This window comes from Oryctolagus cuniculus, chromosome 9 (genome assembly GCF_964237555.1).
Source record: "Oryctolagus cuniculus chromosome 9, mOryCun1.1, whole genome shotgun sequence".
NCBI classification, from domain to species: Eukaryota; Metazoa; Chordata; class Mammalia; order Lagomorpha; family Leporidae; genus Oryctolagus; species Oryctolagus cuniculus.
This window is the reverse complement of record NC_091440.1, coordinates 89,119,117-89,146,982: the sequence shown is the minus strand read 5'-3', so window position 1 is coordinate 89,146,982 and position 27,866 is coordinate 89,119,117. Positions and strand designations below refer to the sequence as shown.

Sequence of the window (27,866 nt, the reverse complement as noted above, 5' to 3'; positions counted from 1 at the left end):
ATAATAACTTGTATTCATCCTGTGGGGTTCAGAAAAGCACAGGCCCAAGATGAGCCTGGAGATGTCAAGAGTATGCCAAGAGTTATTTGGCTGTGGACTTCATGAGAGTCACCTAACCAAAGGAACCCCACTATCGACTTTTTATCGACATTTGTGACCACCTAGGATTCTGCTTCTTCTTTAAGTGTGGTTTACCCAGCCCTGTATCTCCAGAGTACTTGTTCTTTATTAGGAAAGTGTATCAGATCACATTACAGAGAGCCATATACCTGGGTCCTAGTTCCACTGGACTAAACATCACCAAGGAGTTGAAGCCCGTATTAGTGATGCTTCCCACAGCATGGCTCCAGCACCTGCCCCACACACTGCCAGTGCTCAGTAAAAGTCCAAGATCTAACTTAGAAATGTTTAGGTCAAATTCTTTACTTCCAGGAGATGCACTTGCAGATAACAATCCTAGATTCCAAACCCACCACATAACAGCTATTCTGACTACAAGCAGAGTCTGCTTGCTACAAAATAGATCCTGAAATGATAAGAGCCAACTGGGCTGTCGATTATGAATTCCACAGATAATCTACTTGTCCTTCGACTTGACAAGCAGATGAGGGTAGGGATGAAATCCTACAAGAGAACTGGCTTTACTTACTGATATGGTCGATGGCTCCAGCACAGAATTTGCCATAAAACTTCTTGGCACCCAGACCTCGCAGATCATGTATGGTGAATGGCCAGAGATGCAAGACATTGTTGCGGGAGAACGCATCCCGTTTCTCAATAACGACCACCTTGGCTCCCAATAAAGATAAGTCAATGGCTGTCCGTAGACCACAGGGGCCAGCTCCAATGATGAGACACTAAAAAACACAGCTGCTTGTTCAGGGCAATGGCAGCATCTTCTGAGAAACATTTCTAGAGAAGTTTCATGATCTCATAACCATCATTCCCTAAAACCTCCAGTGGGGCTACTTTCCCTCTACCAAGAAACTTTCAAACATATTTGGGTCACAACAGAATATCCAGAGTGGACTGAATGAAGAGACAGTGACTGCCATGGACAAAGAAGCCCGTCTTGTCAATAGTAGACATAAATGGAATACATGATCACTTTGGAGAGCCTGTAACACCTGCAATATATTTAAGTGGGTCACCTTTTCAACAAATGACATAAAAATCACATCTAATCTTCCATCAACAGAAGGTTTAGGGGAAAGTTTCTAAGGAGACAGATATTACCTACATAGTCTAGGCAACCTTACAGTGCTGAAAAGGGTCTACTGTTTATTTGGCAACTATCAAGAGCCAAAGTTTTAAGTATTGTAAACAGTTCAAAAATCACCATTCCCAGATTGAAAGTCCAGGAAAGCAATCTTAAAAATCTATACTCCAGAGAAGAACTAATGGGAAGACTGGACACTTAATTACTTTATATGTATAGAAGGAACCACACAAGGGTTTTGGCTTTGCATTCCTTTTGTTCTCAAGAGAAGTCTGGTATTCATTCACAAAAGTCATGCTTTCACATTTCCTAAATTTTGTTGATGAGTATCTACCTCAATGCAAATCCACTGGGAGTGGGTCTTCAGGTATCCACACAGTGCAAATTAAACATGGTGAAAAGACAAAATAAGTCATTTGCAAATTTATGCCTCTGCTAGCTTTTTCCAAACTTCTCACAGAAAGTGTTCTCATAATGAAAGAATCAGGAAATGTATCTTTCCTTCTCCACCTCCTTACATCTACTCCCCCACAGACGACTATACGTCAGGATTTTGTCGAAGCTTACCTGCTTCATGGAAACTTTATTTCCATACATTTTTAGAAAAAGATTTATTTTATTTATTTGAAAGACAGAGAGAGAGTGAGAGAGTGTGTGTGAGAGAGAGAGGTCTTCTATATGCTAGTTCACTCCCCAAATAGCAGCAATGACCAGCTGGCCCCTATTCCTATAAATTTTGAAGACAGTAGCAGAAGCACTTCATTCAAAAGCCCTTGCGAGAGAGAACTTCTACTTTGATTATGGCCCTGTCTAAATAATGTCGGAGTTTGTGGACTCAGGAGGCTTCCATAGCCTTGCCAGCTCATGACAAGAGCCTCGGGTGACCACTGACATCATAAATAAGAGTGTCGATTGTTAAATCAACAACAGGAGTCACTGTGCACTTGCTCCCAATGTAGGACCTCTGTCCTTAATGAGTTGTACTATGAGAATTAATGGTAAAACTAGTCTTCAAACAGTACTTTATACTTTGATTATCTGTATGGGTACAAACTATTGAAATCTCTACTTAGTATAGAGATCTTCTGTATATACAGATAACTATAACTGAATCTTAATGAAGAAGAATGGGATGGGAGAGGGAGTAGAAGGTGGGAAAGGAGTTGGGGTGGGAGGATGGGTATAGAGGGAAGAACCGCTATAATCCAAAAGCTGTATCTATGAAATTTTTATTAGATAAAAGCTTTCTTTTTTTAAAAAAAAAATAAAGCCCTTGCTTGGGGCTGGCACTGTGGCATAGTAGGTAAAGCCGCCGCCTGCAGTGCTGGCATACTACAAGGGTCACAGTTCAAGTCCCAGCTCCCTCTACTTCTGATCCAGCTCTTTGTTAACGTGCCTGGGAAAGCAGAGGAAAATAGTCCAAGTGCTTGGGCCCCTGCATGCATGTGGGAGAGACCTGGAAGAAGCTCCTGGCTCCTGGCTTTGGATTGGCCCAGCTCTGTCCATTACAGCCATTTGGGGAGTGAACCAGAGGATGGAAGATTTCACTCTCTCTTTCTCTCTGCCTCTCCTTCTCTGTAACTCTGACTTTTAAATAAATAAATAAGTCTTTTTTAAAAGTGACTATTATATGAATCAAAATAGACTTTTGGAATAGAGATGGGAACAAGTCTAAAGCTTGGGGAAAATCTTCAAATTGGCAAATACCACACCTGATCAGTTACTGAGAATGGAATGATGACTGTAAATCTGACATGCCAGGAACCACAAAGCCATGTTCACAGGATGTTAAATGGGCTTGGCTACTTCCGGTTAAGTGACACCTGTATCTTAACAATGTGAGGTTCAATGGAAGTTAGCAAAATAAAACATTCTATCTGCCTGACTTCAGGGTTGTTTTTTAAATAGTTGAAGCTTTGAATTTTAGTATGTAAAAATATGAAATATGCTTAAACTAGAATCTGGATCATGGAACAAACGAACACAGGTAATGAATCCACAAAGTTTTGACAAGGCAGAAGCTTATCGTCCACATTAGACTGTAGGTAGACTCGATCTGGCTCTCACTCAGTAACCTCTACTTAACCCTCTCTTTAGGATCTGGTTGAAGTTTCATATCAGTGACCCCTGGGCCATAGAGCAGCCAAACACTTACCTTGGTGTTAGTACACGCCTTTCCCTTTTTGTAGTCCTTGTGACTGCCCCGTTTGTCCAGCTTTGCCCAGAGGGCTTTGGCTTTCCAGTAGTTAAGCTTGGACTTGAGCCTGTGATAGAAGGAGCGATAGTCCTTGGGCTTCAGTTCCAGGTGGTCACAGAGCTCTTGGAAGGCCTTGAGAGTTCCCTTGCAGGTGGTGGCTTGGACAAACCGGTCAAAGAGAACATGAGCTTGGTTCATTGTCTCATGCTTCCTCTCTTCCATGCTTATCCACTCTCAGCACCTCCCCACAGAGGGGGCAGGGTGATGGCTACTGGTCCACCCGACTCTGTCACATTAATCTAACAAAAAGACAGAAAAAGACATGGTTAGCATTTCTGTGCCTACACATATGTTTCCAAAGACATATTCTTTCCCAAAGTAGAGTTTCCAGGTGTTAACATTCATTGGTTCAACAAATGTGTACTTCGGGACTCCAGGCTCAATCCAAGACTGCAGATGGAAAGGTGAGCAAGACAGTTCTTTGTTTTGAAAGGTCTCACAATCTAGTTGATAAGACCATAAACAAAATGCTACAATGTAGTCAACTAAGTACCACTGGAGAAAGGGGAATAAGAGATTTGGGGAATACACAAGAAAAGAACCTAAATAACAGGGAGGTGGAGTCCTTACAGAAGATGAAATCTCCAGCAGGTGACAGTTGAGTGTTCCAGGAAAAGAGTCAGTCAGGCAGGGAAGAAGTGGATGATATGGGAAAAGAAGTAAAACAGGCAGTCCTACGAGTGACTCACAGATTAAGGAGTCAAGAATAATGCCCAGGCATCCAACTTAGGCCATTGAGTAAATGGTGACAGAGGTTAACAGATTAAGACTAGGGGCATTCTTCAGTGAGGGTGGGATGACAAGTTCTCCTTTCTGCCTGTTACATATGAGCTCTTTGGGTCCTAGCTTGAGGTCTGCACCGAACTAGTATGAATCTGAAGTTCAGGAGGAGGGGCTAGGGACACAGACTCAGATCTGAGAGTTATTAGCATACAGGTGGTGGCTGAACCTATGAAAGCTGGTACAATAATACAAGGAGAGCCATGAGGAGAGAAAAGCCATAGGCTGTGGCTGAGATCTGAAGCAGAAACCTCTAAAAGGCTGGCAGAGGACAATGAGCCCTCTAAAAATGTTCTGAGCAAAAACAGAGGGCGGCCTGAAGAGAATTGAAGGGCAGGCTAAGGAACAGAGGATTCAGAAATGTAAAAGTCAGCAAGAATCTAAAGGACTCAAAAAGCCATGTCACTGAGTGTGGTACATGGAAGGGTGGGGCGATTGATTAGCCACTCCACTTTACCCACAGTCATATCTTGCAGTAATAAGGATGATGTCTTCACCTTCCACTTTTCATAAACATCCATACAACTGCCCTCCTGGATGCTGCAGGCTAGAGGCCCAAAGATTGGCGATGGCATGTTAGGTGTTCCATTATCCACTAACTCCCTGGCACCTATTTTACTACTTTTGTGACACATTTTATTCATCATCATTTTATTGATTATTGGGAGGTTGGAGGCAAAGGATCAAAGACTAAAACAAAGCCTCAGGAAGATGGGAGAAGTAGGACAGGGCAGTGCAACATGCATGACCCTGGTTCTGAGACTGTACATGCCAGTGGTTGCAAGACCCTGGATAAGTCACTTTGCCCCGTGAGGCTTTCCTTTTCTTGAGTAAGATGAGGAGGTTAGATTGATGATCTCAAAGTTCTCTTTCCATACTGAAGTTCTTGGGAGTGTAGTGTACTACACAATCACAGTCCTCATTCCCGATGCTCTGGTCAAAATTGTCCCTAATCACCCATGTACCACTGGTGTGAAAAGCATGACTCAACTAGAACTTTAAGAGGATTTATTCTCAGAGGTGGGGGGAGTTGGAGACAGGGAGTTATTGCTGGCTATGTTCAAGAGGGCTACATAAGCAAGAAGCTGACCAGTATTTAGTGAGAGCCGCCAAGTTGTAGGCACTGATGGAATCAGTTCTCAGAAGACAGGCACCAAGTTCAGAATGAGACAGAAGAGGTCCAGGGTTCTGTCATGAAGCCTTTACTATAGGTAAGTCACTGGGCAACAAAATCCCCCTCTGAGGAACAGAAACAACATTCTGCCTCTCTCCACATCTTAATACGGCAAGGTTATTCCAGGTCAACAGGAGATTTTTTTTTTAAGATTTATGTAATTATTTCAAAGCAGAGTTACAGAGCAAGAGAAGGGCAGATAGAGAGAGAAATAGAGAACTTTCATCTGCTGGTTCACCCTCAAAATGGCACCAATGACCAGGGCTGGGCAAGGCCAAAGCCAGGAATCTGGAGATTCTTCAAGGTCTCCCACGTGGGTGCAGGGGCCCCCAATGACTTGGACCATCCTCCGCTGCTTTGCCAGATGCATTAGCAGGGAGCTGGATTGGAAGTGGAGCATCTGAGACTTGAACCAGTGTCCATATGGGATGCCAGTGCTGCAGGCTGTGGCTTAACCAGCTGTGCCACAGCGTTAGTTTCTGGATATTGTCTTAACTTTCCCTACAGAAAGTAATGAATGGATACAAGGAACTGCCATTTACCTGTATGTTTTCTATGGCCACAGACATAGTACTCTTCATGTGCCATTGAGGACAAGTTGAAGATGATAATTCTCTACCTGAAATGCAGATTTGGATTCCTATCTCAAAAATGTCACTCAACAAACCCTCCTGGCCCTGAATATTACAAAATATACTGCTAATAAACATGGCTTATTCCAAAACCCATGTGGCCCAGAGTCCAGAAATAAAAATTAATTAGATCTAGCCTTCAGTTTCCCATAAAAGTTTATTCTAGGTAGCAGCCAAAAAATCTGTTCCTTTTCTTATAAGCCAAAGATGATCTTTGAAATGGTAGACAGTCAGAAGATAGTCCGAATGGGCAGAAAAAAACAAAATGTGCTTATCCAAAGGCAGAAGAAAGGTGACAGGTAACAACCAATGGCTAGAAACTAAAACCCAGAGCAATTGCTACATGAGTGGTCCTCTTTGCCTCTTGCTTGCTTTCTTCCTGTAACTTTATTTGCAATTTGGCAAGCAGACAGCATTGTGAACTCCTGACCCTGCATCACCTACTGGTGTTCATGGCCAACTTTAACTCCACCAGTGTCCCAATGTTTTGCAAGCTTAGAATATACCTGATCTGATCTCTCTATATATCATATCAAGGATGTGACACAGAGCCACTTTTTACCCCTTGCCAGGATTCAAAGCACTCTGAATCATGATGTTCTTGCTAAGCCAACACATGAAAAATCCCAAAACACTTATTTTCAAACCCATTTCCTTGGGCCAATGTTGTGATACAGCAAGTAGGTTAAGCTTCTGCCTGAAATGCCGGAATCCCATATGGGCACTGGTTTGAGACCTGGCTGTTCCACTTCCAATCTAGTTCCCTCCTAATGCACCTGGGAAAGTAGAGGAAGATGGCCCAAGTTCTTGGACCCCTGCACCCACATGGGAGACCTGGAAGAAGCTCTGGGCTCCTGGCTTCAAACTGGCCCAGCCCCAGCCATTGCGGCCATTTGGAGAGTGAACCAGAGAATGAAATCTCTCTCTCTCTCTTCTTCTCATTGTCTCTCTCTCTCTCCCTGTCCCTGTCCTTCCTCTCTCTGTAACTCTGCCTTTCAAGTAAAAAAATAAATCTTTTAAAAATTTAAAAAAAAAAAAAAAAAAAAAAAGCCTTTTCCCTGTCACAATGCCTGCCTTGTGCTTACCTCTCCCCCTAAAAGTTAGTCTCAGGAATTAATTTCCTAAGAATCCTGTCCTTCGGTTGGTTGTGGCCCTCTCTGTGTGAAATAAACACTCCCACCTTCATTAATAACTGGCCTGATCTTTTGCTTGTGCAAAACACTTTCCAATTAACAGGTATCAACCACAGTTCCTGGAGAGCTGCAGAGAGCCAGCAAGTCCTAAGTACCCAGACTACAGGGTTTTGACCTGCAGGGAATTAATGACAACAGATGAATACAGGCCAGTTGGTTCCTGGAACAATGTGACAGGCACCCATGGTAAGGCTACACAAGATGAATTCCCCCGGGTTGTCTCACTTTTCCTTCTTTGCAAGCCAAATGCTTGCAGCAGGAAGACAATTCCAGACTGTAACAGCATTATTCTGTGGCTCTGCTGGACTGGGACTGTGTCACTTTGCAAGGGGACTTACCCAGCACACTGAATCACACAGTACAATCAGAAAGAATGGCAGTCAAATGGCCATTCCTGTTACCACCTCCATTTCCCTCGTTCCTGAAGGTCAAAACTACATCATTCTCCTTCTGGCCTCTCCTGGATTACCCCTCTGTTCTGTTCTGTTCATCCCAGTATCTTGAGAAAATCAACTTTCATAATCACAGGAACCTAGAGATTAGGAAGCCTGGCCACAAGGTGCCAGGAAGCCTGGCAATGGAAACGCCACGGCATAGAAGTAAGAGGTAAGGGAAGTAAGAAGTGCTGGGAAGGAAGAGGAAGAGGAGGTGATGCCAGGTTTCCAGGGCACCCATGCCATTTCTGTCACTTGGCAATGCCCTGCATGTTTTGTCTCATGGCAGCTGACTGCTGACTCAGAAGCTTTGTGCATTCCTCGGCAGTGGAGGAACGTGCTTGGGAGACAGCCTATGAAGTGTACGCAGGAACAGAGTTCATGTTTCTATTTACAACAACAGAAAAAGACTTGTCACTGACTCATGACTGGTTATGACACTCAATCTCCAGCTCTTAGAATTGGTGGGCCAGTTGTTCAGGAGTGGGGTGGAGAGGAGAATTATCTTTAAAAATAGTAAAAGGAAAAAGAAAACACCAAAACTAGAATTACCCTTGATGAAAACAGGACCAAGGACAAGGTTAATTCTCTTAATACAGCAGCAGGCATAGTCTATGACATGCTCTTTCCCCAGCCTACCTGGAGGGTGACCTGTCTAATCAGATCCTGGGAGAGGTGTAGAGGAATGCCTGCTTGGGAACTGCCACTGGGAGGACACTTGGCTAAAAAATACACCTTCAGGTTATTGAAAAATCCCTGGTGTTTGACTTCAAAAACAAGGACTCAAATGACCAAAATGCCTTGGATTCCTGATCTGTCTTACTGTAACATAGAGACCAGAATGCTAGTGGATGAATCAGACATCGGCAAACAGGGTTCCCCATGGCCTCTAATGCTACTGAAACAGCTCTGAAGTAGTCCTCTGGGTATCAATGAAGCAAGCTCAAAAGACAATTAGGAAAGCAAGTTCTCTCATGTATCCTTTTCTTTTTATTTCAATTTTAAAATTGTGGTAAAATACACATACCATAAAGTTTCCATTTAGAAAAAAAGATTTATTTATTTGAAATGCAGAGAATTGTGTGTGTGTGTGTGTGTGTGTGTGTGTATCTTCCATTCACTAGTTCACTCCACAGATGGCCACAATGGCCAGGAGTGTGCCAGGCTAAAGCCAAGAGCTGGAACTCCATCTAAGTCTCCTATGTGGGTGGAAGGCGCCCAAGCACTTGAGTCATCTTCCACAGCTTTCCCAGCATGTCAGCAGGGAGCTGGATCGGAAGTGGAGCAGTCAGGACTCAAAACCAGCACCCGTATGTGGTGCAGCAACCTGCTGTACCACAATGCCAGCCCCAAATTTCCAATCTTAATCATTAAAATTAAAAAAAAAAAAAAATTTGAGAGACAGAGAGAGAGAGAGAGAGAGAGAGAATGTTCCCATATGCTGGTTCTTTCCCCTCCAATACCCACAATGGCTAGGACTGAGTTAGGCTAAAGTTGGTAGCTCAATCTACATCTCCCACATGGGTGTCAGGGACCCAATTACTTGCTGCTTCCCAGTGTCTGCATTAGCAGGAAACAGGAGTCAGAAACCAGAGCCAGGAACTGAACCCAGGTACTCTGATGTGGGACGTGAGTATCTATCTTAACCTTTAGGCCAAAAATTGCCCCTCTTAATCATTTTTAAGTGAACAATGGAAAGTTATTAATATAGTCATAATGTTTTGCAATCATCATCACCATCAATCTCTATAAATCTTTACATGTTTTAAAACTGAAACTATATCTATTATAAAAAATAATTCCCCATTACTCCTCCTTTACTTCCTGGGTTGACTTTTACTTTCTATCTCTGCTTCTACTACTCATGCAAGTGGAATCAGATAGTGTTTGCCTTTTTGTGATTATTTCACTCAGCATAATGTCTCCAAGGTTGATTCAGGTTGTGACACTGACAAATTTCCTTCCTTCAAAAGGCTGAAAATTAGTCCATTGTATGTGTAAACTCAAGTTTGCCTACTCACTCATCTGTTGAGGGATACCTGGGTTGCTTCCATGAATTAGTTGTAGTGAATAATGCTGCCATGAAAATAAGTACATGAATGCTCTGAGACTCTGCTTTCAATTTTTTTGGTTTTATACCCTGAACAGGAATAGATCATAAGGTAACTCCACTTTTAATTGAGGAAGCTGCACACTGCTTTCTACAGTGGCTATTCCATTTTACAATCTCACTAACAGGGCATAAGGGATTCAGTTTCTCTACATCCTTTACAACACACAATTTTCTGTTAGTATTTATTCATATTATTTTTTGATAACAGGGATCCTCGTGGATGTGAACTGGCATCTCCTTGTAATTTTAATTTGCATTTTCCTAATGATTAGTGATGCTCAGTATATTTAATGTACCTATTATCAATTTATATATTTTCGTTGGAGAAATGTCTATTCGAGTCTTTTTCTCATTCTTTAACTGGGGTGTTTGCTGTTGAACCTTAGCAGTTCTTGATATATTCTGCATATTAATTCCTTATCAGAAATGTAATCTGAAAATACTTTCTTCCACTATGTGAGTTGCCTTTTCACTGTGTTGATAGTGTCTTTGGAGACACCCAATTTAAAAATTTTTATGAGGTTCAATTTGCCTATTTTTCTTTTTTGGCCTGTCTCTTTTTTGGTGTCTCATTCAAGAACTCATTTCATGTTCAATACTGTGAAGCTTCTGTACTATGTTTTCTTCTAAGAGTATGGTGGTTTTAAGCTTTACATTTACATCTCTGATTCATCTTGAGTTCATTTTCATATATGGTATTACATAGGAGTCTAAATTCATTCTCCTTTGTGTGGACATCCAGTTTTCCATGCACTATTAATTGAAAAGACTGCCCTTACTGAACTAAATGGTCTCAGCATCCTTATCAAATATCATCTGACTATATATGCTAGGGTTTATTTCTGGAATTTCTATTCCCTTCTATTCCATTAGTCTAGATGTCTAATTATCATATTATTTTGATTGCCATAGCTTTGCACTAAGTTTTGAAAACCAGGAAGTATGAGTCCTCCAACCCTGTTTTCCTCTTTAAAGATTGCTTTGGCTATTTGGGGTATCTTAACATTCCAAATTAATTTTAGAATGGTGTTTTCTATTTCTATGAGAAACATCATCAGGATTTTGATTTGGGTTGTATTAAATTTGTCGACTGTTTGGGGTAATATTGACATCTTACATTTTCCTATTAAAGAATATGGAATATGTTCAATGTATTTGTGCTTTGCTGCTTTCAGTGATGTTTTGCAAGTTTATGTTGTCTTTCACTTCTTTTGTAAATTCTTATTCTTTTTGATACTACTTGAAATGCAAGTGCTTTCGTAATTTCCTTTTCAGATTATTTATTATCAGTGTATAGAAATGTAACTGATTTTTTTTATGTTGACTTTGTATATTTTGCTACTTGGCTAATTCATGTACTTGTATCAGTTTTAACAGGTTTTTTTTTGGTGGAAATGCTAGGGTTTTCTACGTGTAAGAACATATCACATGCAAACAAATTAATTTTACTTTTTCTTTTCCAGTTTGTGTGGCTTTCATTTCTTTTTTAAAATTGCACTGGCTAGAATTTCCAAATACTATATTGCACAGAAGAAGCAGAAATGGGCATCCTTGTCTTGTTTCTGATCATAAAAGGAAAAGTTTTCAGTTTTGAGTATAACATTTGCCACGGGTTTTTCACTAATGACTTTTATTATGCTGAGGTTGCTTCCTCCTATTCCTTATTTTGTTGAATGTTTTTATTACGAAAGGGTGTTGATTCCTATGAATTCTTATTTCTGCACCAAACTGACACTTAGCAGGATAGTGAAGAGACACCCCCATGTTTGAGCCTCTCCCTGCTTCCCAGAATCTGCTCTTTATTTGCATAGCAGTTCTCTCTCTGTCCTTATAAATAGGCTAAGAACACCTATACAGCTAAGAGACAACATGGATCAAAATGAACTGACTTCTGTCTCATGGTTCTGTTGCTCCAAACACACATTAAAATATCTGAATTAGAGCTAAGTACAGAATAAATACAACCACTGGTGCTGATGCCAATGTCTATCCAAAATAATCCACAAAAACAAGTAACCAAAAAGAATACTGCCGGCCGGCGCCATGGCTCACTTGGCTAATCCTCCGCCTGCAGCGCTGGCACCCCAGTTTCTAGTCCCAATTGGGGTGCCAGATTCTGTCCCGGTTGCTCCTCTTCCAGTCCAGCTCTCTGCTGTGGCTCGGGAGGGCAGTGGAGGATGGCCCAAGTGCTTGGGCCCTGCACCCGCATGGGAGACCGAAAGGAAGCACCTGGCTCCTGGCTTCGGATTGGTGCAGCGCGCCAGCTGTGGCAGCCATTTGGGGGGTGAACCAACGGAAAAAGGAAGACCTTTCTCTCTGTCTCTCTCTCTCTCTCACTGTCTAACTCTGCCTGTCAAAAAAAAAAAAAAGAATACTGCAGTTTCCTTATCCATAAAATGAAAATAATATTCATGAGACTCACAGGGATTTTTAGGAATTAAGGTAATAAATGTAAAGTGTTTAGGAGTGCCAGGCACATAACAAGGCCCAATCAATGGTAGCACTGTTAATATCATCTAGCAGTTTATAAATAAATCCCAGCAACAAAAGATCATGCTCAAGTCTAAATGAACGGATACTCTATATAACAGAATGACAGAGCTCAGATAGCTTTGTATATTTTTAGTTTGTTTGTTTGTTTGTTTTTATTTGAAAGGCAGAGAGACAGGGATCTTCCATCTACTGGTTCATTCCCCAAATGCCTTCAACAGCCAACGCTGGGCCAGGCCAAAACCTGAAGCCAGGAACTCAATCTAGGTCTCCCAACATGGGTGACAGGGACCCAAGTATCTGAGCCATCACTGACTGCTTCCCAGGGTGTGCATCAGCAGGAAGCTAGATTGGAAGTGGAGTAGCTGGATCTCAAATTAGACACTCCAATAAGGGATGCTGGTAGTTCCCAAGCATTGCTATACCACAGGCCCACCCTAGATAGCTTTGTATTTGAAGGAAAGAAGATTGATTTAAAACTTTCTTTGGGGGCCGGTGCTGTGGTGCAGCGGGTTAACACCCTGGCCTGAAGCGCCGGCATCCCATATGAGCGCTGGTTTGAGACCCGACTGCTCCTCTTCCGATCCAGCTCTCTGCTGTAGCCTGGGAAAGCAAAAGATGGCCCAAGCCTTTGGGCCCCTGCACCCATGTGGCAGACCTGGAAGAAGCTCCTGGTTCCTGGCTTTCGGGCAGCTTAGCTCCAGTCGTTTCAGCCACCAGGGGAGTGAACCAAAGGATAGAAGATCTTTCTGTCTCTCCCTTTCTTTGTCTGTAATAAAATAAAATCTTTAAAAAAATTTTCTTTGTCCCGTTATCACTTTCCCCCTCTACATTCCATCTGTTCTAGAGGGTGTGGCAATGGCACTGGACAGGAGGGTCTAAAGGAATAAGATCTCTGTCAACAGGTTCCTACCAAATGTGAACACTGAAACAGGAAGATATAAGGAATTCCATCAATAATGGCAAAAACATATGGAATGATTAGTGGGTGCCAGATCCATACCTAACGGCATCTTCATCGGGACCCTGTGAGGGAGGAGAATCTATTACCTCCAGATTGCAGATGGGGAAATGCAGCATGAAGCTGAACAGGCATTAGGCATCCAACAGCACAGCCATGTTTTCGATCTACACTTGTCTCCTATAGAGTCTAAGTCCTATTATGAAAAAACACCTGAGAACACAGATTTAAAAATAAAAGTTCATCGGAATGTGTGCTCCACGCCCTGCTGCCAGAGAGCCATGACCTGCAGGCATCCAGATGGATCCTGTTTGCTAGGAATACAGCTGCCCAGCTATCAGTGGATATGCAATTTCAAGTAAACTTAGCAAAGATTCACAAGGTAGGATTCTTTCTCCTCTCATAAGTTATCTCTGCATTTGAAAAGTGAAGCAACTAAAACAGCACCTACAGGACTTATCTGTTTGCATTCTTTAGGGGACTCTAGAACCTCAGCAACACCTTTAAGGAATCAATTACAAAGCATGTTGTGATCACCTAATGCCACTCCATTCACTGCAGATACTCAGGACAAGACAGGAGATAAACCTCAACATACCTACTACCAAAGTACAGAGATAAGTTACAAAGAGGTCAAAAGACCTACACCTACCTGGCCCACTAATCTGAGAGTATTGCTGGGATCCAGGCTCTTAAGGGTGATGAAGAGGCTTCTGACTGGGAAGAAGCCTTACTGAGGATGTGGGAAAACACAACCAGAAAATCCCAAGCAGACGCTGGGCTCCAATCTACTCTGCTCAGTATTGTGCCCAGTTCCAGGAACACAACAGGTGCTCAATGAGGTGCTCCTGAACGAAGAGCAGCCAAGTCACTTAAACCTATGCAGACTTGGGAAGTTGGCTGGCAAGCTGCACAGGGCTCAGAGAATGCCCCAAAGTCCCAGCATTCCAAAGGAATATAAATACTTCATATATGATAGCAGAGTTTTCAGGAAAAACGCAAGGTCTCATAAAGGCATTTTGCAACATCTTAATTACCTCTCTCCTAGGGGCAAAACCTGCAGTTAAAGCTTTATAGTGTTTGCCCAACACGCAGCTGGCAAGAGATTAACTTGGAACAGAATTTGGGGGATTCTCAGGTGTGTAGACTCCCTATTCTCACTGCTGCAGAAACCACAAAATACATACCGGTCAAAGCCAGGCAGCAACTGAAGACCATCTTATCTGACAGGCTTTCCTCTCCTGACCACCCATGGCATGTGAACAGCTCCAATGACAAGCAACTTCCTACCTTATGAAGCAGCCTTTGCAATCTCTGAGCAGGCTGAGACATTAATTTCTCAAGGATTCAATTTCTATGTAGAAGAACAAATCATTCTCATAATGTTTCCTTCAGTGCCTCACAGATGTTTGCAATCTACTGATTCTTATCAGTTTTTTCAATCATTTCTCCTTTGATACAGTTTGTAGTCTCTTCACTTTCTTCCACACACCACTATCATTACTCAATTCTTATGCCCATCTCATCTGTCCCCCTACTTATGTCAATGAATGGACAGCTACTCCCATAACTGCCTGAAGACACCCTCCACCTGTGTACCTGATCCCATCTCCCCCTCTTAGCCAACCACACTGCCTCCTGCACTGGACTATTTTTCTTCATCTGTCTCTCCACCCCAGATGAGCTATCCCCATCAATTTAGGACCCTACATCTTAAGCAGGGAGCTGGATCAGAAGTGGAGTAGCCAGGACTTGAACCAGAGTTCATATACCAGCATCACATGTGGTGACTTAACCTGCTCTGCCACAATGCCAGCTCCAGGACCTAACATCTTTAAAAACTCTGCCCCCTCCCCCTCATCCCTTCTAACTTACTCTGTTCCTTTTTACAGCAAACTCCCTGAAAGAATCTTCCACGCTTGTGGTCGGTCATGACGTTCTCTTCTTCCACTTTTTTTTTTTTTAAGATTTATTTATTTATTTGAAAGTCAGAGTTACACAGAGAGAGGAGACACACACACACACACACAGAGAGAGAGAGAGAGAGAGAGAGAGAGAGAGAGAGAGAGGTCTTCCATCCGTTGGTTCACTCCCCAGTTGCTGCAAGGGCCAGAGCTGTGCCTATCTGAAGCCAGGAGCCAGGAGCTTCCTCCAGGTCTCCCACGCATGTGCAGGGGCCCAAGGACTTGGGCCATCTTCTACTGCTTTCCCAGGCCATAGCAGAGAGCTGGATCAGAAGTGGAGCAGCCAGGTCTCGAACTGGCACCCATATGGGATGCTGGCGCTTCAGGCCAGGGCATTAACCCACTGTGCCACAGCATCGGGCCCTTTTCCACTATCTTTTAAAACTACAGCAATTAGGGGGCTGACACTGTGGCATAGCGGGTTGACACCCAGGGCTGAGGCACAGGCATGCCATGTGGGCACTGGTTCTCCTCTTCCAATCTAGCTCTCTGCTATGGCCTGGGAGAGCAGTGGAGGACAGCCCAGGTCCTTGGGCTCCTGCACCCACGTGGGAGACCCGGAGGAGGCTCCTGGCTTCGGATCAGTGCAGCCCTGGCATTGCGGCCATCTGGGGAGTGAACCAGCAGATGGAAGACCTCTCTCTCTGTGACTCTGTCTTTCAGATAAATAAAATAAATCCTTATAAAACTATAGCAATTAGACCTTATCCTCACCACTCCACAGAAGCAGCTCATCAAGGTCAAGAATAATTTTCACACTATCATAACCAATGGCCAATTCTCATGCATGCCCGTTTTCTTCAATCTGATCATGACACTGGTCACAGCTGAGTGCCCTCTTCTCTTCTCTTTCCTCACTGTGTCCTCTCTCTGCTATTCCCTCACATGACCGCAACCTTTGCGTCAAACGGTCCTGGATTTACTCAGTCTTTAGGTCTCTTTTCAGTCTATATTCTCTCCCAAACATCAGTGGCTTTCAAACTTTAACTACGACCTACAGTGAAAAGTTTTATATGATGATTTGGTGTTCAGTTATCTCTGTACATATTTATATACATGTTATTTTTAAAAAGCTTTACAGGACAAAAACATTTTTTAAAATGACACTGAGATATTCTGATGTTTTCCATTTGATTTCATTAAAAATAAAAAAACCACTGGTCCCCACACTACTGATTTCACGTCCCATTAATGAGACATAACCCACTCTGAAAGTCTCTGCTCTAGATAATCTCTTCTAGTTCAAGGCTTTAAGAACTACCTATCTAGGACTGACAGCCAGCAGCACCCAAATATTTATCTCCTCTCTCCTGAACTTGCATAATCACTTGCTTCTTGGACATTTCTACATGTTATTTGAGAGGCATCTCAGATTTAACAAATATAAAACACAACCCAATCCCACTCTCCAACCCCCCAAGTCTGGGTTCTGTCCTTAGTGTTCTCATCTCAGCAAATAGCCACCACCATATAAGCAGGTGCTTAATCCAAAAACCACGGAATTGTCCTCATTTCTGTCACCTCCAGAGTCAGTTTTTTAGGAAATCCTGTCTGTTGTATCTTCAAATAATTCTCACCATCTCGTGTCACCACCCTTGTGGGAATCACTGCACCCTCTCACTTGGATTACTGCAATAGCATGTTCCCAACTCCACTCTCTGAATTCCCCAGACTATGTTCCACAGAGTGGTCAAAACATCCACTGAAAACACTGGTCCAGTGAGTAATCTGCTAACACCTGTATGCCACCCCTTCTTCATGTCTACTGCCCTCTGCTACACGGTGCCAGGCACATTGTCAGGTGTCTCCTGCTCGTCAATACTTCTAGCAGGCTGCCCATCCAGGTGCTCTATCCTTCCTCATTGCCCTGTCTGATGCTCTGCCCCATATGAACACATGGCTGGCTTGCTCGCTTTCTTCAGGTCTTCATTCAAACACCACATTATTGGAGAAACCTTTCCTGAAAACTTACATGAAGGGACACCCTGCCCCCACCACTCTCTATTCCTAGTACCCTGTTTTATTTTCCCTCTGCATTTGTTACCAACTGACACAGTATACAAAGAGACTTCAAAAAGTTTGTGGAAAATTGAAGCACTTATTTGACAGCAGTTAGGCTGCCTGCAGCCATATCTGAGGGCTGAGGTTGAGTCCTAGCTCTGTTCCCAATTCCAGCTTCCTGCCAACGCAGACATAAGAAGGCAGTGATGATGGCCTGGGGTTCCTGCCGCCCACTTGGGAGACTCAGACTGAGTTCCTTGCTCCTGGCTGTGGCTATAACCTGACCCTGCTTTTTTTTTTTTTTTTTTTTTTTTTTTTTTTTTTTTTTTTTGACAGGCAGAGTGGACAGTGAGAGAGAGAGAGAGAGAGGAAGGTCTTCCTTTTGCCATTGGTTCACCCTCCAATGGCCGCCGCAGCCGGCATGTTGCAACCAGCGCATCGCGCTGATCCGAAGCCAGGAGCCAGGTGCTCTTCCTGGTCTCCCATGCGGGTGCAGGGCCCAAGGACTTGGGCCATCCTCCACTGCATTCCTGGGCCATAGCAGAGAGCTGGCCTGGAAGAGGGGCAACCGGGACAGAATCTGGTGCCCCGACCAGGACTAGAACCCGGTGCGCCGGCGCCGCAAGGCAGAGGGTTAGCCTATTGAGCCACAGTGCCGGCCCCGGCCCTGCTCTTACAGGCTTCTGGGGTGTAAACCAGTCGATGGGAGCTCTTTTCATATGTCTTCCTGTCTCTCAAAAAATAAGCTAATGGAAAATGGAATTGCAAGGAAGTTTATTTTGATACAATTTTGAAATCCATGCATAACTTTTTCATAATACCCATTTTCCTACTAATTTTTAAAAGACCTTCTGGTACATAATTTATTTTTGCTTATTGTCTGTCTTCTTAGTAGACTATAAGCCCCAACTAAAGAGAAAACAGCTTAACTGGAAGATGCCCCAAGCTGCTGACACATGCTATATAGTACAACTCCAATGTCTTTTTACTTCCAAGGTGTTACCGCTAACATTTTTACAATGGTCTACAAAGCCCAATAACTGTTTCATAAATTGCTGGGTCTCAGAACTTCTTTACACACTTAAAAATCATCATGGACCAAAAGAGTTCTCAATATTCACTACATATGAAACTGATGAGAAAATTTTAATATTTATTAATTCACTTTAAATAACATTCAATTGTACACCATCTTACCTCAGCCTTTGCAGTTGCTGTTGCTTTGGCCTAAAAATATTCTTTCCCCAGATCCACCTACTCTTTGAAAAAAATAACACTAAGCATCTATTATGTGCTGAGTACTTTCTAGACTCTAGAAATGATACAGCAGTGAAAAAATGAAAAAAATAAAAAATCTCTGCCTCCCAGAGCGTGAGCCTTCTAATGGAGTCGACAGGTCTGTCCACACGTCAGCTTCTCAGTGTAGACTTCCCTGACCACCATGTTTAAAACTGCTTATCCTTGGGGCCGGCACTGTGGCACAGCAGGTAAAGCCACTGCCTGCAGTGCCAGCATCCCACATGGGCACCGGTTTGAGTCCCAGCTGTTCTATTTCTAATCCAGCTCTCTGCTTTGACCTGGAAGGGCACTGGAGGATGGCACAAGTCCCTGGGCCCCTGTAGGGGACCCAGAGAAAGCTCCTGGCTCTTGGCTTAGGATTCACCCAGCTCTGGCCATTGTGGCCATTTGGGGAGTGAACCAGCAGATGAAGACCTCTCTCTCTGCCTCTGTCTCTGTGGCTCTTTTAAATAAATAAATAAATAAATCTTTTTTAAAAATGAAATAAAAGTGCTTATCCTTTTTCTGCAAATACTTACCACAGCCTGACATTCTATGCTACTTACTTACTGTCCATCTCCCCTCCAAAATGTAAGCTTCATATGGTAAAGAGTTCTGCCATTTGATTCACTGCTATATCCCTGCAACTAGAACTAACAGTCCCTGGCCCACAGCAGGTGCACAGTAACTACCATTCAGTGAATGAATGGACATGTAAATGAACTTCTCCAGCCTGTCCAGATGTTGTGGGGATCCAGGCTGAATTCTATTAGAATATGAGACAAAGCCACATCAAATGAGAGTGGGAATAGTACTCATCTGAATCCTGAGTGGGGAATCTGGGTGGTTTCTGCCCACTGGGGAAACTGCACTTCCCTTTCTGCATGGCCGTTACCTGCCATGGTCCTGACTTACACATGCTGGCCCAGCAGGCCCTCACACTCAGTTCATGCCCTGCTCTTGGCAGCAGCAGAGGAGAGCAGGACAGGATCCAGAACCTGGAGGCAGCTTCGTTTCGATAGCCCAATCAGTTCAGAGAAACTGTACCCGAAAAAAGAAACTGGTTCCTAGAAAAGGCTTATGGTATCAGTGTCCTGAAATGCTATATGACAGCCCCCAGCCCACTTGCCCAGAGAGATAAGTGGGGCCCATGATATTTCTGAGTTATATGCATGCGTGTTTAAATCTGTGTCAGAAAACTGTGAAGCTGTCAAAACCCTGCGGTGTCTGAAAGGGCAGCATTTCTTCATTTAAGGCAGGATGACAAAGAGGACCCAAAAGGGTTATTGTGCATTTCACTATTCATCATCTTCTGATACGGCTGCCCAGTAATGAGGCTGAGAGGAGAGAGACAAATGAGACAGAAAGATTAATGCTTTATACCTAAAATGCCGGCCTAGGAGCAGAATGTTGATGGCATAAGAACTTTTTTGCACCTTTGGAAGCAGATGCAGATGTGTGACTCCAACACCTACAGCCACAGGTGGGACCCAGTGACCCTTTTACAGAACCTCTGCTGGTTCTTTCAAACCTGGCTGAGTCTCAGGCCTCCATTCCCACCCTCATACCAGTCGAATGACCCTGCCTCTCACACTGCTGTTCTCTGAATCCAGATCCAAATATTCTTTCATATCTATACTCTCTCATACCTATCTGCCATAGTAACCACTCAAAATCTTTTTTATTTCTTATTTTTTACTTATTTAAGAGGTAGACAACACACACAGCACACTGCCATCTGCTGATTCTCTTCCAAAATGCCTGCATTGGCTGGGGGTAGGCCAGGGCCAGAGACAGAAGCTGGGAACATAATCCAAGTCTCATGTGGGTGGCAGGTACCCAACTGCTCAACCCATCACTTGCTGCCACCCAGGCTCTAAATGACCAGGAAGCTGGAGTCAGGAACTGGGAATGGAACCCAGATACTCCAATATGGGACACAAGTGTCTTAACCACTAAACTAAAAGCCTGTTCCAGTGTCTTAACCACTTTTAGGTGGCATTAAGTACCTTCACATGTTGTGCAAAGACCAGCATCTGTCATACATTTACACATCCTTCTCATGATCAGCTTCCTTCGCTTTCAGCCTACTAACAGGTGAGATGAGAGATGAGTCTCTCTCATCGTAGAAGACCTGTAGATACACAGAGAACCCTTACCCTGAACCCCTTCAAGCTACCGACATCTCCTGCCTGCTTTTGCAATTGAGCTTCCTCAAAGAGCAGTCTACCAACTCTGCAATTGCTGCCACTGTGTCCTTCATCTCCTCATGGCCCCTTTCTATTCACCTTTTCAGTCTTTCCAATGTGGCTTCTGTCTCCACCACTCCACTGAGGTTGCCAATGAGGATCTTTTTTCCAACTTACTTATTTGAAAAGCAAAGAGACTGAGATAGAGAGCTTCCATCTGCTGATTTACCTCCCAAATGCCAACAACAGTTGGGATTGGACCTATTTGTTCATTTACTTGAAAGTCAGAAAGAGAGCTCCCATCTGCTGGTTCACTCTGTGGATGGGGCTGGGCTAGGCTGAAGCCAGAAACTGGGAACTCATTCCAGGTCTCCCACCTGGGTGGTAGGAACCAACTACTTGAGCCATCTCAGATGCCTCCCAAGGTCTGTATTAGCAGGAAGCTGGAGTGAGGAGCTGGAGCTGGATATGGAACCCAGGTACTCTGATACGAGATGCAGGCATCTTAACTGTTGTCTTAAACACCAGGCCAAATGTTTGCCCTGAAAATGGCTAATTTAAAAGGCCCATTTTTCAATCCTTGTCTTTGTTTCCTCTGTAGCCCTTCTACAAAATTCTTCTCTCCCTAGCCTCTGTAACACCATCTTGTGCTTCTCCTCAGTTCTTTCAGGTGACTCCAAAGCTTTTAGCTGTTGCCCTCCATCACAAATTTAGATGATGCCTAAATTTTTACCTTTCTGATCTGGCTTTTGAGATCCCAGAGCTACTCTACAATTCCACCTAAACATCTCACAGGTACCTCAAACCGAAGAGGTCCAAAATGGAACACTTCTGTTCTTCTCCCCCAGTTCACACCCCTCATTTAATCAAATGCCACCACCATCCACCCACCAAATGGAAATCTGGGATCATCTCAGACCATTCTCTGTTCTTCACTTCCTCAATCCAATGTTGATTCTTTTTAGGACCTCTATTTTATAAAATTCATTTCCCTGGCATTATCTTGGTCAAAGTCTGGACTATCAGAGTAGCCCCTTATTTTACCCTCCAACAGACCCTGCACATGACTGCCAGAGGATCCCTTCCTAAAACCAGGTGTGATCCTGTTTCAGCTCTCCAATGACTTCAGGAATCACCCAAACTCTCAGCAAGATTCAAAAGGCCCATCAAGATCTAGACTGGCCTATTTCCTACATTTCCAAACACAAATGATTACTGGTCATACCTGCAGTTTCTGGGATACACTGAGCTCTTCTTACAAGAGTTCTCCTCACTCTTGCTTATTTTATCATCCCTTTTGCCCAGAATGCCCCTCTGCCCAGTCCACCCTACACTCCCACTCCTGATTCCAGACTTTAATAAACAGCCCCCCTCCACCCAGAAAATCAATCATATTTCTTCTGCTCCTTTTTTCCTTGGTACACTCCTCTTTTTCAATTCTTATCCCTTGCTCTGGAATTATGTCTATGCCTGCCAACTAATTACCCCATGTGACTATACTGAGTTGAAGAGGAATTTGTGCTCATAACTGCACTTATACACAGATGCTAGCAGGACAATTGATATCATGTATAGCAGATGCCAGGAAAGAAGGGAAAAGATGAATGGATAGCTTACCTGAGCTACAATGTCAGAATTACAAAAAGGGAGAAAAGGTATTAGCATGATGATTAGTTTGTTATTAACTTGCTGTTGATTTAGCAGGTGAAAGAGGGACAAGGAAGTGGCCAAAGTTGAGTTTCCTAAGGTCTCTCTGTATAAGCCCTGATCATGAAAAGGACTATTGTTTTCAGTTGACATCCAGGATGAAATTTACCTTTTTCGGCCGGCGCAGTGGCTCAATAGGCTAATCCTCCACCTAACGGAGCCGGCACATGGGGTTCTAGTCCCGGTCAGGGCGCTGGATTCTTTCCCAGTTGCCCCTCTTCCAGGCCAACTCTCTGCTGTGGCCCAGGAAGGCAGTGGATGGAGGATGGCCCAAGTGCTTGGGCCCTGCACCCCATGGGAGACCAGGAGAAGCACCTGGCTCCTGCCTTCGGATCACCGCGGTGTGCCGGCCGCAGCGCGCCAGCGTGGCGGCCATTGGAGGGTGAACCAACGGCAAAAGGAAGACCTTTCTCTGTCTCTCTCTCTCACTATCCATTCTGCCTGTCAGAAAAAAAAAAAAAAAAGTAATTTACCTTTTTCAGATGCCAGCGGATCTGTAAATCACTAGAATTACAATTCTGAAGTCCCCAAGGACTAGGAAGATTAAAGGGAAGATTCACCAGATGCCCCACAGGCTTCCTGGAAATGGAAATGATGATGGAAGCAAAGGAAGCAGGTACCAGGAGATACTCTATGTACAGACTGGCCACAAGACAGGACTGGCAGGGACAAGGCCGTCTCAGGAGGCATGTGGCTAACAAAGGAAAAGGGTCTGTATTCTCCATCAAAACACTTATATACCCTCCTCTGCCTCTACTTCATGTTCCAAGAAAACCAACTCAACCTGTCTTGTTTCCAGACCTCAGGAGGAAATGCTGGATAGCTAGCTCCTAGGCCATGACTTTTTTTTTTAACTACATTCATGGAAAAAAATCCCAGTCATTCTCTCCAAAGCAGAAATAAATCTAGAAGGCTAACCTTACTCCAGCTCAGTGGAGTATGTTTTCCCTTCCAAATTAGCTTAAAAGAAAATGGATCTTAGGCAGGAAGTTTTCAGTGAAAGGGATATCTTCTCCAACTAAAACCTCCTGCTCTACTTGATTCCTATGGAGCTCTGATATCACTCATGATCACTCCCACAGCTACATCCCTAATTCCTTCATGTGGGAAATGGAACCATTTAGTTGGAAACGAAACATTCCTAGAATGGGAATAACAACCTTTCTTTCTTGTGCTGAAGGAATATTACAAATTCCCCAAACTATACTCTGGCAGGGTCTTGAAAGTACCGAGCCCACAACTTTTCCCTATTTATGCCACTCCTGCCCTAGGTTTGACCCTCTACCCTGTCCAGGGCTGTATTGAAGTACAGCCAAAACATTACTTTCTTTTCTCTCTAAGACCAATTGCCAAAAAACAACTGCCATGAGCTCTTTGAGTCCAAAATTCCACTGCTCTGGGCTTAAAGCCAAGAACCCACCAAAGTTTTGCTACAGAAGACTTATTAATCTTTATTCAATTCAGCACCAATGAGATTGGTCAGGACAGACCCAAAAGGGCCTACAGCCCGTGTTCCACATTTAGCTCTGTCCCCAAATGCTATCATCTGATGGCCAGGAAGCCCAATGCCACTTTCAGGCACCCTGCTCTGGTCCAGCAGCAGTTTCAGGTTGCGAGTTGCTCTGTGCCCACCACTTGATTTTCCAAGGCTTAGTTTATTATAGGCACAGGGCTACTGCTAATTGGCCTGCTGGAGCTGGCACACAAAAGGTAAATGCCTGGGCTTGTTCCATGAACTGAAATCTAAAGTCAGAGAGAACCTAAGGGTTCCCTTGGGGATATGAGAAAGTGTTACTGCTGTGGCCCTCTGTCAGTCAGCTGTGAAGGTAAGTCTAACTCTAGGAAAGTCATTGTTTTGGGAGAGCAACCAAAGGATGAATCTGCCTTCTCCTGAGCTCCTGAGCAGCTTCTGTACCTGCAGCAGATGCCAGGATCAGCACCAAGACTCACCACGCATTCCAAAGCTGATCTAGACACATATCACCCTCCCAGTCTCCATTCCAGGTGTAGATTAAACACAACACTGTTAGAAATATTACTCACTTGGGGACAGGGAAAAGCAGGGAAGGATATGCACAGGGAGATGTGAGGGAGTCCTGGGACCCAAATAAATCACTAAGTAAATCACTGGATTCTGGATACCTGGGAACCCGAGCTTCTTACATCAGACCCTCTTGCCAAGGGCAGAAGTGGGCTTGGCTTATTCCTGACCACTAGTCCAATCTTGGTAGGTGCCAATACCTAAGCAGATCAAGGGTCAAGGGACCGTGAGAGACACAGGCTGTGCCAATTCCTTCCATCAGAAGCTGCTCTGGACTTGGCCAAGAGCTATAAGGACATGGGGCTGGGCCTCTGGCCACCCAGAAGAGTAGGCTCAAGGCAGGACAAATGGTGTGATAGCTGGGGCCAGAAGCTGTGTTTTTCTATTGAGGATAATTTACATGCAATGAACTCACCCATTTTAAGTGCACAAATCAGTGTTTTTTGTCAAGTTGTGTAACAATTATCACAATCTAGGTTTAGAACATTTCCATCACCCTGGGGTGGGGGATTTTTAATAACCCCCAAACCTGAAGATAATTACAGATGAGTGAGATTCAGGAGGCTGGCAGATGTGAAGAAAGAAATTAAACGTCCAACTCAGCAGTACAGAGGGAAGTCGGGACAGGAAAAGCAAGACGAATTCACAGCCATCTTGCCTCTAGGAGAAAAGCACTCAGAGGGCCTTGGCTTGGGGACCTGAAAACGTACAGCATTCTCTTCTTTCAAGAGTTTGTAGCCGAAAATACTACTTCCCAAACCAAAAAGAAAAATCCCTTAATCTGCTCATGTTTTTCTGGTACTCTCCCTCCAATAATATGTGAGTAGTACTAGTGCTCAGATCTCTTTTCACCAAGGCAGATTCTCAGTACTAGAGCCAAGGAATTAAATGCATTTCAGCTAAAACCTCAAATATGCATTGTCCCTTCCTCCGGGCAGCTGTATACTTTCAAAAACAGTGCAAAGCAATGAGTTCTGGATCCCAAACTTATAGTTTTCTAAATCACTGGTCAAAGAAATGAAATGAAATTTACAGAAAAACTGCCTTGATTTTTAAAACTGTATAAAGATATAGGCATCTTAATTGACAGTGTCCACGGGACTGTACACTTTTACAGATTTCTTTTTTTAATCCCAAGATTGATCTTGGCCAAAACTCATAATTTTTCTCCACAAATAGAATATAACAAAAGAAGCAACGAAAGAGTGGTGGAGTTCAAAATTTGGAAATGGTTAGAAAACTAAAGATCTACAGCTTCCCATATATTGTCACATATGACAATTGCCTAGAAATGAAAATCCTGTCCTAAGTCATTTTACCATGTTCAGCTTCGGCACTGCAAGGCATAGTATGAACCCAATTAGAGCAACCAAAGAGGCAGTCTGGCAAAGCACAAAGGATTACCCTGCTGAGCTCTCCTCACTTGCTTTCTCTCTACGGGCTCCTGGATTTCTCATTTCACACTCAGAAACCATACAGACTCCCAGGCTTCTGTCTTTGGACCTCCTTTTTATTATTTCATGCTAGTACCATATTTGTAGGTCTCTCCTGGACATCTCCAACAGAATATGGTAACCTCAAGGCAGATTATTCAAAGCAGAACTCTTCTCTTCTGAACTTATTCCTTCCCCCTGAATTACTACCCTAATAAAACCACTATCCACTCAGGCCAGAATTCCAGGTGCCGGCATCATACCTGCCTTAGTTCCTGTTGCTAAAAAACGGGTGGAGTGGGGAAGTAGAATACACTCCCGTTTGTTTGTCCTTTCTAAATTTCTCTTCCATATACTCTCTCCTTTCTAATCATATTGCCCCTGTACTTCATTATCCCTACCTGGACTCCAGCACAGTCTTCTAAGTGTAGACTCTTCCTTAAATGGTTGTTTATTTTCTTATTGTGGTGAGATAAATGAAAGTCTTAACCATTTTTAAGTGTATAATACAGTGGCATTAAGTCCATTCCAAATGTTGTAAGACTGTCACCACTATCTTTTTTTTTTTTTTTTTTTAAGATTTATTTTGTTTATTTTAAAGAGTTACAGAGAGACACTGGGACAGACAGAGAGGTCCTCCATCTATGGTTCACTCCTCAAATGGCTACATGGCAGGGGATGGGCCAGCCTGAAGCCAGGAGCTTCTTCTAGGGGAGCAGGGGCATAAGTACTTGGGCCATATTCTGCTGCTTTCCCAGGAACCAGGAACATTAGCAGGGAGCTGGATTGGAAGTAGAGCAGTTGGGACTCAAACTGGCACCAATAAGTGATGCCAGCTTTGCAGGTAGTTGCATAACCTGCTATGTCACAATACCAGCCCCATCACTATCTATTTCCAGAAGTTGTTCATCATTCCCAGTAACAATGTGCACCTATTAAACAATAACTCCCATTTTTCTCTCCCCTGTTAGCTCCTGGTAATTTCTATTCTACATTCTGTCTCTCTGATTTTTTCCTATTATAGGCACCTCATATAAGTAGAACATTTCATATTTGTCATTTTGCATCTGGCTTTTTCACATAGCAGAATATTTCAAGATTCATACACATTGTAACATGTATCATACCTTCATTCCTTTTTATGGCAGAATAATATTCCTTTTTAGCATATATTGCATTGTATTTATCCACTCATCCATCCAGCAATGGATATCTGAGGTGCTTCTACCCTTGGATGATTGTGAATAACATTACTATAAGCGTAGGTGTGCAGAAAGACCCTGTACAAGTGTAAAATTCTAATTCATGGATTTCTTCCCAAAGTGATCTTAAGCAAATCTAATGTCACTGTCCTGTTTACATACTCTGAAAGACACCATTTCACTGGCAGGCTAACCTCCTTGGCTGTCAGCCCATGACAACTGAGCCAGCCCTGTCTCACTGCCTCCTCTTATTATCTCCACCTTCTGACACACCCCCATGCTCCTGTCACCTATATCTGCCTGCTACTCCAGGAACACACCAGGCTCCTTCCTGTACACTTTGTTTTCAGAGCCTAGAACACACTTTCCCTACCTCTGCACTCACACCTCTGAACCTCTGGTCACCCTTCACCTCCTTCAATCTTCTCTGAAGGATGGCAAACAATGAATAAGACACCCCCTCCCACACCACCACTAGCCATCAGTGTCTTTCCCTTGCATCTTCTCTGAGATCTCCCCTGAAGGACTTTGCTTTTCCTTTCTTCCCAGTGGCAGCTCTGTTCTCTGTTCTCCAAGCAACCCCAACTAGACTCTGGGATCCCACATCACAAGTTTCTCACAGATTCTACTCCCAGAGTTGAACAGAATGCCAAACACAATAATCATATCTTTATGGAATGAGTTGAAGTTCTGGGATACAAGTGTGTACTTGGAGCGTTCAGGATAAATTGTGGGGGAGTTGGCACTGTGGCACAGCAGGTAAAGCTGCCACTTGCAGTGCTGGCATCCCATATGGGC

The 27,866-nt window shown here is 43.6% G+C and overlaps 1 protein-coding gene across 41 annotated transcripts in view; it reads right to left on the bottom strand.

Moving 5' to 3' along the window:
• Nucleotides 1–27,866, bottom strand: part of MICAL3 (microtubule associated monooxygenase, calponin and LIM domain containing 3) — a 232,860-nt gene that overhangs the window by 113,278 nt on the left and 91,716 nt on the right. For 40 of the 41 annotated variants that reach the window (XR_011378883.1, XM_008250134.4, XM_051837050.2 and 37 more), the window contains 2 exons: nt 3,375–3,715; nt 650–857 (listed from right to left, as the gene is read on the bottom strand). Coding sequence is in view for 40 of the 41 variants with exons in the window: in XM_008250134.4 (XP_008248356.1) it covers nt 650–857; nt 3,375–3,638 (472 nt within the window). In the remaining variant the exon portion in view is untranslated. Of the gene's footprint in view, nt 1–649; nt 858–3,374; nt 3,716–5,972; nt 6,050–27,866 lie in introns of all 41 variants that reach the window. The other variant, XM_008250133.4, reaches the window with a different exon arrangement.